At 43.8% G+C, this 14,504-nt stretch overlaps 1 protein-coding gene across 1 annotated transcript in view; it reads right to left on the minus strand.

The window, feature by feature from the left end:
• Nucleotides 1–3,986: 3,986 nt before the first annotated feature.
• coro7 (coronin 7) overlaps nucleotides 3,987–14,504 on the minus strand; it is a 177,214-nt gene continuing 166,696 nt past the window's right edge. The window contains exons 24-27 of the mRNA XM_072267324.1: nucleotides 12,702–12,837; nucleotides 10,944–11,035; nucleotides 7,544–7,630; nucleotides 3,987–6,780 (exon numbers count right to left, since the gene is read on the minus strand). Coding sequence (XP_072123425.1) covers nucleotides 6,772–6,780; nucleotides 7,544–7,630; nucleotides 10,944–11,035; nucleotides 12,702–12,837 — 324 coding nt within the window. The 3' untranslated portion in view covers nucleotides 3,987–6,771. The remainder of the gene's footprint in view (nucleotides 6,781–7,543; nucleotides 7,631–10,943; nucleotides 11,036–12,701; nucleotides 12,838–14,504) is intronic.

Genomic DNA, 14,504 nt, shown 5'->3' on the forward strand with positions numbered 1-14,504 from the left:
CTCTGCACCTCTGATGTTTGAAGCTTCTCCCCATATAGATAATAGTCTGCACTATTGTCCCTTTTACGAAAGTGCATTATCATACATTTCCCAACATTGTATTCCATCTGCCACTTTTTTGCCCATTCTTCCGATTTGTCTTAAGTCCTGCTGCAATTGCATTGCCTCCTCAACACTACCTACCCTCCAACTATCTTGGTATCATCCAATAACTTTGTCACAAAGCCATCAGTTCCATTATCTAAATCATTGACAAACAATATGAAAAGTAGCAGTTCCAATACTGACCCCTGAGGAGTACCACTAATCACCAGTAGCCAACAAGAAAAGGCTCCCTTTTATTCCCACTTGCTGCCTACAGCCTGTCAGCCATTCCTCTATCCATGCCAGTATATTTCCTGTAACATCATAGGATTTTATCTTATTAAGCAGCCTTAAGTGTGGCATCTTATCAAATGCCTTCTGAAAACTCAAGTAAATGACATCCACTGCCTCTCTTTTGTCCACCCTGCTTGATATTTCCTGGAAGAACTCTAATAGATTTGTCAGGCAAGATTTCCCTTTACCAAAACCTTGCTGACTTTGACGTATTTAACATTAGTCTCTAAGTACCTCAAAACCCCATCCTTAATCATAGACTCCAACACTTTCCCAACCACTGAGGTTAGGCTAACTGGCCTATAATTTCCTTTCTTTTGCCTTCCTCCCTTCTTAAAGAGTGGAGCAACATTTGCAATCTTCCAGTCCTCTAGGACCATGCCAGAATCAAGTGATTCTTGAAAGATCATGACCAATACATCTCTTATCTCTTCAGCAACCTCTCTCAGGACTCTGGGATGTAGTCCAATGGCCTAGGTGACTTATCCACCTTAAGACCTCTGAGTTTGCCTAGCACTTTTTCTTTTGTAATAGCAATGGCACTCACTCCTGCTCCCTGACACTCACGGACCTCTGGCACACTGCTAGTGTCTTCCACAGTGAAGACAGATGCAAAATACCCATGAAGTTCATCTGTCATTTCTTTGTCCCCCCATTACTACCTCACCAGCATCATTTTCCAGTGGTCCAATATCAACTCTCACCTTCCTTTTACTCTTTATATAACTGAAAAAGCTTTTAGTATCCTGCTTTATATTATTGGCTAGTCTGCCCTCATATTTCATCTTAGAATTCAGAAGGATGGGGAGGGATGTCATTGAAACCTTCCGAATATTGAAAGGCCTAGACAGAGTGGATGTGGAAAGGATGTTTCCCGTGGTGGGGAAGCCTAGGACAAGAGGGGCATCCATTTAAAACAGAGATGCGGAGAAATTTCTTTTGCCAGAGGGTGGTGAATTTGTGGAATTTATTACCACAGGCAGCTGTGGAGGCCAGGTCATTGGGTGTATTTAAGGTAGAGCTTGATAGGTTCTTGATTGGACTTGGCATCAAAGGTTGTGGGGAGAAGGCCAGGGAGTGGGGCTGAGTAGGGGAAAAATGGATCAGTTATGATTGAGTGGCAGAGCAGACTCGATGGGCCAAATGGCCTAATTCTACTCCTACATCTTATGGTCTTATGCTGGAAATCCAAAGCAACACAGACATGCTGGAGGAACTCGGTAGGCCAGGTAGCAAGAGAGTAAACAGTTAACATTTCCGGCCAAGAGCCTTCATCAGGACTGGAAAGGGAGGGGAGAAATCAGAGTAAGAAGGTGGGGGGAGGGGAGCGAGTACAAGGCTACCCATGTACCTACCCAAATTTCTCTTAAATGTTACAACTGAACCCATATCTGTACCCATATGGGTATCCAACTGTGCCCATATAAGGCTACATTTGGAGTATTGTATGCAATTCTGTCACCCTGCTACAGGAAAAGGTACAAGAGAGATTTGCAAATATGTTACTGGCGCTACATGGCCTGAATTACAAAGAGTGACTAGATAGGCTGGGACTGTTTTCCCTGGTGTGTACACCTTCAGGAGTGACCTTATAGAGATTTATAAAATCATGAGAGGCATGGTCTTTCCTCCACAGTTGGAAGTCTATGGTGAGAGAGCATTCGTAGAAGTGACCATTGCATAGTCTTTGTGGAGACAAAATCTCATCTTCACATTGGGGAGGCTCCATGAACATCCTCATTCTTAATGATTTTGAGGCTTAACATCAGTACTAAAGAAAAGGCTTTAAATGTACAAGCATTTGTGTAGTTTTATCTGACAGTATCTGATACAGACAAACACTGAAAAGGAATTGTCAGAGAACCCTTTCCCCACTGGTATCTTCTAGTCTAGATCCACAGCTAGCTTAATTCAGGCTCCTGAACTCATCTCAACACTGAATGTATTCCACAACCTTTCAAGGACTCTACAACTCATCATCACGTGGCTGCTGCCTGACCTGTGATGAAGTGTTTTGAGAGATCTGTGATGAAGTGTTTTGGGAGATTGGTGATGAAGCATATCAACTCCTGACTGAGAAGTGGCTTGGATATGCTACAATTTGCCTACTTGCACAACAGGTCCACAGCAGATACCATATCATTGGCTCTTCACTCAACCATGGAGCATCTGGACAGCAAAGATGCGTACATCAGGATGATCTTCAAAGCAAAGAATCAAAGCTTATTTATTACCACAGAATGTATAAATAATACAACTTGATACTTGTCTGCTTACAGACAGCCACAAAGCAAGAAACCCGAATAACCCAATAAAAAAGGCCAAAACCATTGCACAGAGAAAGAGAAAAAAAAAACACATCATGCAAACAATAGAAGCAAGCCAACAGCATCCCAGACCTGACTAGGTCCCAAATTTGCTTCTGGAGCAGTCCAGACCAAACCTTAGTCCCTGGTTCATCACACCAGCAGGGCAGAAATGCACAGCAACCGGATCAGTTCACAGCCTCAGTGCTGCAGAGAAAGGATTAAAAATTGACAAGAGAGCAAGCAAAATCAACCCAACCATCGACTACGGCTTGACATTCAAAACTATCATCCCCTCAAAGCTAATCAATAAGCTTCAAGACCCTGGCCTTAATACATCCTCAGTTTCTTCACTTGCAGACTCCAGTCAGCTCAGATTGGCAACACCATCTCCATCAGCACAGGTGCACCACGAGGCTATGTACTTAATCCCCTTACTCTACTCGCTTTACACTTCTGACTGCACAGCTAAGCATAGCTCCAAAACCATATTCAAGTTTGCTGACGACACCACTTTTGTAGGCTGAATGAGCATACAGGAAGGAGATTGAAAATCTGACTGAGTGGTGCCATAACAACCTCATACTCAATGTCAGCAAAATTAAGGAGCTTGGCTAGGGATTATTGGCTTCAGGAAGAGGAAACTAGAGGTCCATGAGCCAGTCCTTATTGGAGGATCAGAGGTGGAGAGGATCAGCAACTTTAAGTTACTTGGTGTTATCATTTTGGAGGACCTGTCCAGGGCCCAGCACATAAGGGTTTGTAAAGATTCAGCATGACATCTAAAACTTTGACAAACTTCTATAGATGTGTAGTGGAGAGTATATTGACTGACTGCATCACAGCCTGCTATGGAAACAACAATGCCCTTGAAGGGAAAATCCTACAAAAAGTATTGTGGTCTTTCATTAATTCTGTTATGGTTATTAATCTATTATGGCCTGTAAAAAATAATCTCAGAGTTGTATGTGGTGAAATATACGCATTTTGATAATAAATATATTTTGAACGTTGACTTGCTGAGTTCTTCCAACATTTTGTGTGTGTTGCCCATAACTCACGTTCTCAGTATAACTTTTTAAATTATTTGCACAATTTTTATTCTTTTGCACATTGGTTGTTTGTCAGTCTTTGTTTATGCTTAGTTTTTCATTAATTCTATTGTATTTCTTTATTTTCCCGTAAATGTCTGGAAAAAAAAAAAGAATTTCAAGGTCGTATATAGTGACATATAAGTCAAGTCAAGTCGTTTTTATTGTCATTTCAACCATAAACTGCTGGTACAGCACACAGTAAAAATGAAACAACATTCTTCCAGGACCATGGTGCTACATGAAACAACACAACACTACACTAGACTAAGTGAGACAACACGAGGCTACACTAGACTACGTAAGACAACATAAAAACTGCGCTAGACTACAGACCTGCACAGGACTACATAAAGTGCACAAAACAGTGCAGGGCAGTACAATAATTAATAAACAAGACGATAGGCACAGTAGAGGACAAATTACAATATAATAATAAATGATGTAGATGTCAGTCTAGACTCTGGGTATTAAGGAGTCTGATGGCTTGGGGGAAGAAACTTGCACAGTTTGGTCGTAAGAGCCCGAATGCTTCGGTACCTTTTGCCAGATGGCAGGAGGGAGAAGAGTTTGTATGAGGGGTGTGTGGGGTCCTTCACAGTGCTGTTGGCTTTATGGGTGCAGCGTGTGGTGTAAATGTCTGTATTGTACATACATACTTTGATAATAAACTAATTTAGACTTTGAGTTGTCCTGGACCAGACCAGGACAAATCGACCAGGAGATACTCTTGACTCCTTCTCCAAAACAGATTAAGACCATAAGACAAAGGAGCAGAAGTAGGCCATTCGGCCCATCTAGTCTGCTCCGCCATTTTATCATGAGCTGATCCATTTTATCCTATTTAGTCCCACTGCCCCGCCTTCTCACCATAACCTTTGATGCCCTGGCTACTCAGATACCTATCAATCTCTGCCTTAAAGACACCCAATGACTTGGCCTCCACTGCTGCCCATGGCAACAAATTCCATAGATTCACCACCCTGTGACTAAAAAATTTTTTTTGCATTTCTGTTCTGAAAGGGCGCCCTTCAATCCTGAAGTCATACCCTCTCGTACTAGACTCCCCCATCATGGGAAACAATTTTGCCACATCCACTCTGTCCATGCCTTTCAACATTCGAAATGTTTCTATGAGGTCTCCCCTCATTCTTCTAAACTCCAAGGAATACAGTCCAAGAGCGGACAAACGTTTCTCATATGTAACCCTCTCATTCCCGGAATCATTCTAGTGAATCTTCTCTCTACCCTCTCCAACGTCAGCACATCCTTTCTTAAATAAGGAGACCAAAACTGCCCACAGTACTCCAAGTGAGGTCTCACCAGCGCCTTATAGAGCCTCAACATCACATCCCTGCTGAAAATAGGATTAATGAGAGAGTTTATGAATCTCTCAGAAATCTGATGGTGCAGGGGAAGAAGCTGTTTCTGAATAATTGAGTGTAACTCTTCAGGCTCCCACACCTCCTCCCGGATGGTAGTAACGAGAGGAGGGTATGTCCTGGATGATGAGGTAATGGTAATGGATGCTGCCTTTGTGAGATGGTCTCATTGTTGGGGAAGGTTGAGCCCTTGATGGAGCTGGTTGGGTCTACAAGCCTCTTCTATCTCCTTTGATCCTGTGCATTGGAACCTCCATACCAGGCAAGCAATCATAATGCTCTTCACTGTACATCTATAGAAATTTGCAAGTCTTTTTTGACATACCAAATCTCCTCAAATGAGTTGTTGGCTGCCTTCTTCATGACTCAAGACTTGGTATGTTACCAAAGACCTTTCAAAATGGGTCTTTTTCAAGTTGCCTTAGGGATCAGTGATGAGGCCTCAACTATTTATAAAAAAATCTAAATTATTCGATTGAGTGCATTGTAGCCAATTTTTATGATGATATACTGATAAATAGATGGCTTTGCAAGTACAGAAGAATGAGAGGCAGTCTGAAGAAACAAAAGATGCTGGCAGAATGCTTCTGTCAGTGGGGACATCTAGTAGTAATTGGTGCCCATCAAGTCTGCTCTTCCATTCAATCATGGTTGATTTATTTCCCCTCTCCACCGTATTCTTCTGCCTTCTCCATGTAATATTTGACACCCTTACTAATCAAGAACCTGTTAACCTCCACTTTTAAGTATACCCAATAACTGAGCCTCCACAACCGTCTGTGGCAACAAATTTCACAGATTTACAACTCTTTGGCTAAAGAAATTTCTCTTCATCCATGTTCTAAATAGATGTCCTGTGGTTGTGCCCTCTGGTCCTAGACTCCCCCACCACAGGAAACATTTCCTCCGTGTCTGGACCTTTCAATATTTGGTAGATTTCAATGAGATCTCCCCCTCATTCTTCTAAACTCCAGCGAGTACAGACCCACAGCCATCAAACGCTCCTTATATGTTAACCCTCTGAGGTATCCTATTTCCTGGACACATTACTCTCAAAACGTAATCACAAATCAGAACAACTTTCATTTCTTTGTTGGAAATATTTTTTAATAAACATGCGTTCCTCATTGGTAATAAAATAACCAGCAACAATGTGAAATAATGATCCTGTTAAAAATTTCCATGGAGGAGTGTGAGCAAGGGTGGCTGGATACACTGAGGGTGATGGGGGATAAGGGAGATGGACAGTGTCAGCTAGCGATGCATGCGTTGCTGTGAAAAGTGAAGCGTTGGGGAGATGGGGGTTGTGAGTGAGGGATGAGGGGCATGACAAAAGTAGGCAAAAGGTGAGGGGGATGGTGAGAGTGAAGAAGAGGTGAGGGGACAGTGAAAGTGAGTAAGGTGAGGAGGACGGCGAGAGTGAAGGAAATGTGAGGGGAACGGCGAGAGTGAGGAAGAGGTGAGAGGACGGTGAGAGTGGGGAAGGGGTGAGGGAGATGTCTCTTGCCCATTAATGATCTTGTGAATAATGGCACTTGATCAGAGGGGAAGCTGCTCCTCCTTCAGTGGGGCCATCAGGAGATGAAGTACCGGAGAGATGTCTTTGGCTGAAATCTAATCATCCTGGAACAGAGAAGAAGCAGGTTAGCTTGGGAAAGAGCATGGGGGTAACATTTACATCCTCAAGTATCTTGCTGTAATATAGGAAGGTACTTTAATACAGTATTGAGTTTAGAGTGCAGAACACCCCGTGGTACAGTGCCACTAATCAGAATGGGGATGAGAAGGCTGATGGGCTTTGTTGCAGTCCACTTCTTGTGGGAGTCTGAAATGATGGAGAAGGAACTCCAAACCTGGACGCAAAGGCAAATACATGGAGGCACAGTGGTGTAGTGGTTAACGTATCACTTTACGACGGTAACAATTACGGTCAATCCCCACTGCTATCTAGAAGGAGTTAATACGTTCTCCTCATAACTGCATGGGTTTCTTCTGGGTGCTCTGGTTTCCTCCCACATTCCAAATACGTATAGGTTAGGGTTAGTAAGTTGTAGGCACGCTGTGTTGGCATTGGAATCATGACAACACTTGCAAGCTGCCCCCAGCACACCTTTGGACTGTGTTGGTCACTGACGTGAATGACGCATGTCACTGTATGTCTTGATGTACACGTGACAAATAAAGCTAATGTTTAAATCTTTAGTACTGAGAGTCCAGTACTGATACCTGTGGCATAAATGTGGAATTCAGATGTGTGGAGCAAGATACAGTGAGGGGAGGATAACCACACTCAGACACAGCGAACCTTGTCCACACAGCGTACCACTGCCTGACTTTACTGAGCACAACACCAACCACCCCACAGTGCATCACCAATATCACTTACCCATTCTTCCTCGTCCACACCCTCAAAGGAATCCTGAGGCAGGGGATCATCCAGGTTCCCAAGTTTAGATACCATGGCATTCAGCAGCTGCAGGGGAAGAACAATGAGAGGCTGGTTATTCCATCTGATTAATTTTCACAGAATCACGGAAATGTTATGGCACAGAATGAGGCCATTCTGTCTACTGAACCCATGCGGGCTCCTGGTATTCATTTCAATCCCCTCCACCCCTCCACCACAGCCTTGTGAATTATTGCCCTTAAGATCCCAATCCATTCTCTGTACCCTTCGCTGTAAATCTATGCTTCCTGATTCTTAAACCATCAGTTCATGGGAAAGCTTCTTCATCCACTCTTCTAAACTAATTGCTATAGAACAGAGGGTGGTGAATCTGTGGAATTCATTGCCACAGATGGCTGTGAAGGCCAGGTCCTGGGTATATTTAAAGTGGAGGTTGACAAGGTCTTGAATAGGCAGGGCATCAAAGGTTATGGGGAGAAGACAAGAGAATGGGGTTGAGAGTGATCATACATCATCAGCCTATGTTCCAAGCCTACATGTGTGACTGTCCTGCACTTTTCCTATGCTACATCGACAACTGCATTGGTGCTGCTTCCTGCACCCGTGCTGTCCACTTTGCTTCCAACTTCCACCCTGCCCTCAGATTTACCCGGTCCATTTCCAACACCTTCCTCCCCTTTCTCAATCTCACTGTCTCTATCTCAAGAGACAGCTTATCCTGTATATTGGTGAGACCTGATGTAGATTGGGAGACCGCTTCTCTGAGCACCTACGCTCAGTTCACCTGAAAAAGCAGGAACTCCTAGTGGCCACCCATTTTAATTCCACTTCCCATTCCCATTTCGATATGTCTATCCATGGCCTCCTCCACTGTTGTGATGAGGCCACACTTAGGTTGGAGGAACAACACTTTATATTCCGTTTGGGTAGCCTCCAACTTGATGGCATGAACATTGATTTCTCAAGCTTCCATTACTGCACCCTACTGCCCCCCCTATCTCCTTTTCCCTCTCTCACCTTATCTCTTTGCCAGCCCATTGCCTCCCTCTGGTGCTCCTCCCCCACCCCTTTTCTTTCTTCCATGGTCTTCTGTCTCTTTCACCAATTTACTTCCCAGCTCTTTTCTCCATCCCCTCCCCCTTCAGGTTTCACCTTGTGTTTCTCTCTCCCATCCCCCCAACTTTCAGATCTACTCCTCAGCTTTTTTCCTCCAGTCCGCTGAAGAGTTCCGGCCCAAAACATCGACTGTGTTCCTTTCCATAGAGGCTGCCTGGCCTGTTGAGTTCCTCCAGCATTTTGTGTGTGCGTTGCTCCTAAATCAGCCATCATTTAATGGCAGAGCAGACTCGATAGACCAAATAGCCTAACTGTGCTCCTATTAACTTACTCTAGGGTCAATCTAACCCTCCTCACCCACATAGCCTTCCATTATTCTTTCATCTAAATGCCTATAAGAGTCCCTTAAATGTCCCTAATGTATCTGCCTCTAGCACTTCCCATGGCAGGGCTTTCCATGCAGCCACCACTCTGCGTAAAAAAAAAACTATCTCTAACATCCTCCCTATCTTTTAAAATAACTTACTTCACGATGCAGGGTACTTTTGACCTTACGATTATGCCCCGTCATATTAGCCATTTCCAAACTGGGGAACGCCTGCAGCTGTCCCTCGATCTATGCCTCTTATCATCCTGTATACCTCTATTACCAATCCATTGCTGCCAAAACTCTCCTCTATCAGCTTTACTCCAGCTTCTCTCCAGTCTAACTCTGCACTTGAAATCCCTGGGACAGGTAAGTAATGTTTTTGCACTCTGTATTAGGACTGTCCCATCTTTCCTAAAGTGTAGTAATCACAAATGGATGCCATGCTCCAGTTATACCCACACCAATGACTTATAAAACCTTCGAATATTGAGTCAACCATTGAGGACATCTTCCAAAGGTGATGCCTGAAGAAGGCGTCATCCACCACCTCACCACCTCGGACATGCCTTCTTCTCATTACTACCATTAGGGAGGAGATACAGGCGCCTGAAGACCTACACTTATCACTTTAGGAACAGCTTCTTCCTCTTCACCATCAGATTTCTAAACGGGCAAAGAACCCACGAACTACTTTGCTCCCTTTTTACACTACTCACTTAGTTTTTATCTATATTTCTGATAGTACCTTATGGTATTTCTTGTCTGTATCGCACTGTACTGCTGCCCAAAACAACAAATGTAATGTCATGCATCAGTGAAAATAAACCTGATTCAGATTCAGATTCTGAACCTTCCATGTCTTTATTTATAAAGTCCTCACCCCCATATCTTTACCAGCTACTGTCTCAACATGGCATGTTACTTTCAGGCATCAATACATAAGTTTCATAACTCCCTCAGAATACCAACACTGGTAGACTGGGTGAGAAGAAGACTTACAGCATGCTTGTCAGAACACAGAATATAAAAGTTGAAAGAAAATGTTTCAGCTTTAGAAAACAAAGGGAGATTCTGCAGATGCTGAAAATCCAGAGCATCACACATAAAATGTTGGGGGAACTCGGCTGGTCAAGAGATTGAAATAATTATTACTCTAGATCCAATGTAGCTCCAAAAAACACAAAAAGATAAAGAACACAATCATAATAAAAAAGTACAATAAATATAAATATATAAGATAAACTATATACATAGATTGATTGTATGTCCATAAAGTGACTCTAGGCGCACAGGAGTGTCTGTACATAAAGTGACTGACTGGAAATGATAAAATAATGGTGGTTGGTGGTATGGAAGGGGTGGGTTAGTGGGTGGAGGTGTTGATCATCCTTACTGCTTGGGGAAAGTAACTGTTTTTTTGTCTTGTGGTCCTGGCGTAGTCTCCTGCCTGGTGGAAGTAGGATGGAGGAGAGAGGAAATGGATAAGAGAGGAGGAGGAGAGAGGGGATTGAGGTGGTGGAGAGAGAGGAATGAGGAGAGAGAAGGTGAAGGAGGGAGGGGATGGAGGAGAGCAGAGTTGGAGGGAGTTGAAATAGAGATGGAGGAGAGAGGATTGAAGTGGAAGGGAGAGGTGGAGAAAGGGGCTGGAGGAGAAGAGGTAGAGAGGGGATGAAAGAGAAGAGAGGGAATGTAGAGGGGAGAGGGGGTGGAGAAGGAGAGATGAAGTGGAGCAGAGAGGGAAAGGAGAAGAGAGGAGTGAAGGAAGCAAGAGATCTGAGCAGTTATTCATGTCAGCAACAGTGGAAAGAAGGCCAGCAGGGTGAAGGAGATAAACTGTAAGAGAGTGGGACAACAACAGACAAATGGAGAGAGACTGAAAGTGGGAAAGAACGAGGTACAAAGAAGAGAATGAGTGAAAGATACACACACAAAAGAAATGTTCATACAAAATACCTCTTCTTTTTTCTCCTCATCCGTCTTCTCCTCTAGGTAGAAAGATGAGGGCTGGTACTTCTTGACAGGTACCTCCTTAGGTGCGGCACTGACTGAAGAAGAAAGATCCCATTAGCAGTGAATTCAGCAACTCAAACTATGCAGGAATCAGGTTCTCTTCAAGCTGGGCATTGCACTCAACAGGTATAAAAGATAGCACAAACAAGAACTTGTTACTGCTTATCCCTTGCAAAATGCAAGATGGAAACTTGATAATAACATTCCATTGTCAGCAGATGTAGGAGTGGCAATTGGGCTGAGACCATGAGCTGTAGAGCTGGTCAGTGTATTCTAGACGAGAGTGGGGAGGGTGGAAGAAAGTACCTGCATCATGAAGGAAGTTATTTTAAAATAAACTGAGATGGAAAGGCTTTGATCAGTGTGCAGGCATTGTTCCATATCAGCCCACAATTCTTATCAGAGCAAGTACATGGGAACCATCAGCATCTGCACATTCCCTTCCCAATCACATACTATCCTAATTGAGAAATAAAATTGCCATTCCCTCATGGCTGTGGATGTAAATCCTAATACTGCCTACAGGCAGAATGAAGGAAGTATTCCATCAGGGGAACTCAAGAATGTGGCCAAGGACAGTTTGGGATGGGCAGTGAAATAGGAAGAAGCATGGTAGTGTAGTGGTTAGCACTTCACTTTACAGCAACAGTGACTGAGGTTCAATTCCTGCTGCTGTCAGTAAGGAGTTTGTACACTCTCGCTGTGACCACTTGGGTTTCCTCCGGGAGCTTCAGTTTCCAAAGACATACAGTTAAATTGTGGGCATGCTATGTTGGCTTGTGGGCTGCCCCCAGGACATCCACAGACTGTGCTGGTCATTGATGCAAACGATGCATTTCACCATGTTTCGATCTTCATTGTACATGTGAAAATAAAGCTAATCTTTATCTTAATCACCTTGTAATTAGATACAATTGAAAATCCCTACAGCGAAAAAGATTGTTGAACCAGATGTGATTTTATATAAATCCAGTAGTTTCATGATATGATAAAATTTTTGTTTGAAGAGGATAGCACAATGAATGATTGTCAGGTGTAAAGGAGACTAAATCAAGTAACCTTGCTTCTGAGTTGTGGACACTGCGATGCGTTAGGGTGAGAAGGAGGGAGGAAGCTGTTGGATATGTTGTGCTATCAGCCAGTCACAGTCCTTAGATGTGGCAGTGGTTTAGATTTCATTAGGGGTGGAGGATGGGGTGGTGTGATGGTCACTCAGGTGGGTAAGGAGACTGCAAATACCGTGTCCTTAGTCCTCGCAAATGACTGACAGGTACAAGCCAATGTGTGGATTAGAATTAAGGCTACAGACCTACAGAGATAGGAAAACAGAAAGGAAGATTGGATAGCCCTGAAAATAAAAGTTAAAATTCACCAGGATTTTAACTTTTATTATCAAAATCTGTTTAGGAGTCCTATTAATATTAAGTGTCTTTGTGTGTGTGTGTGTGTGTGTGTGTGTGTGTGAGAGAGAGAGAGAGAGAGAGAGAGAGAGAGAGAGAGAGAGAGAGAGAGAGAGAGAGAGAGAGACTATGTGTGTGTGTGTGTGTGTTGGATGGCACAGGGTATATTCTTTATTAAAATCTCAGTGAAGCAGCTTCACTGAACCCAGAAACTCTGGTGGATTATTCTGTGATTATTCTTGTGGAAGACTCGGGGTGGGGGAGACTGAAAGACTAGGGGCAGGGGTAGGGAAAAGGTTACCTGGAGTCATGTCGTTAGGTTTCAGGCACATCTTCTGGTGCTGCCCGTTGGAACCTGCCAGCCACGCAGATGCTGAGAGTGCTGGTCTCCACCATATCGTCGTGTCAGGGAAAATATCATCCTGGAAAAATTCTTTCTGTGAAGAGAGAAGAATAAGGAGATTAAGATTCAAAGCACATTTATTATCAAAGAATGTACAAATTACACACCTTGAAATTTGTCTGATTATAGAGGTCACACAGCAAGAAACCTGATTAACACAATAAAAAATAACCCAAAAACTACTTCGCACAGAAAGAGTGAATAGAAACACACATCGTGCAAAAAACAGAAGCAAGCCAACAGCACCCCAAACCAGAATGCGTCCCAGATCCACCCCGCTCCTGAAGCAGCCGGTAAAGAGATAGTTCCAAGTGAAATGTAGGAAATGGGGGCAGATAGAACTTGTTCAGTGCCTATATCATCCCCTGGCTAACCCTGTCCCTGGCTGTGGTGTTTGCCAGTCTAGTGGAAATGCACCTTAATACCTCTTGTACATTCCCCAAACTCATTGTTCTCTGCAACACTCTCACCTTCGCAGTTCAGGCAGCATCTATGGGGGGGGGGAACAAACAGTCAATGTTTCTGGCTGAGACCCTTCATCGGGCCTGGAAAGGAAGGGGGAAGATGCCAGAATAAGAAGGTGAGGAGAGGAGAAGGAGAAGGAGGGCAAGCTGGCTGGTAATAGGTAAGGGGGAAGGGGGAATGAAGTGAGGAGTTGGGAGCTGATAAGTACTTCAGTGGTTGGTAAGTTGATGGAGAAGATCCTGAGGGGCAGGATTTATGAACATTTGGAGAGGTATAATATGATTAGGAATAGTCAGCATGGCTTTGTCAAGGGCAGGTCGTGCCTTACGAACTTGATTGAATTTTTTGAGGATGTGACCAAACACACTGATGAAGGAAGAGCAGTAGATGTAGTGTATATGGATTTCAGCAAGGCATTTGATAAGGTACCCCATGCAAGGCTTATTGAGAAAGTAAGGAGGCATGGGATCCAAAGGGACATTGTTTTGTGGATCCAGAACTGGCTTGCCCACAGAAGGCAAAGAGTGGTTGTAGACGGGTCATATTCTGCATGGAGGTCAGTGACCAGTGGTGTGCCTCAGGGATCTGTTCTGGGACCCTTACTCCTCGTGATCTTTATAAATGACCTGGATGAGAAAGTGGAGGGATGGGTTAGTAAGTTTGCTGATGACACAAAGGTTGGGGGTGTTGTGGATAGTGTGGAGGGCTGTCAGAGGTTACAGTGGGATAGAGGCTTTTTCCCAGGGCTGAAATGGCTGCCACAAGAGGACACAGGTTTAAGGTGCTGGGGAGTAGGTACAGAGGAGATGTCAGGGGTAAGTTTTTTATGCAGAGAGTGGTGAGTGCGTGGAATGGGCTGCCGGCAGCGGTGGTGGAGATGGATACGATAGGGTCTTTTAAGAGACTTTTGGATACGTACATGGAGCTTAGAAAAATAGAGGGCTATGGGTAAGCCTATAATTTCTATGTTTAAGTAGAAGAGGTAAAGGACTGAAGAAGAAAGAGTCTGATAGGAGAGGAGAGTAAACCATGCGAGAGAGGGAAGGGGGAGGGGAGTGATGGGCAGGTGAGGAGAAGAGTAAGAGAGGAGCCAGAATGAGGAATGGAAAAAGAGAGGTGTGGGTGGAGAAATTACAGGAAGTTAAGTGAAAGTGATATTTAATGCCATCAGGTTGGAGGTTGGATGTACAGTAATATGAGGTGTGGCTCCTCCAACTTGAGTGTGGGCTCATTGTA

Source organism: Mobula birostris, chromosome 9, assembly GCF_030028105.1.
Source record: "Mobula birostris isolate sMobBir1 chromosome 9, sMobBir1.hap1, whole genome shotgun sequence".
Lineage (NCBI taxonomy): Eukaryota > Metazoa > Chordata > Chondrichthyes > Myliobatiformes > Myliobatidae > Mobula > Mobula birostris.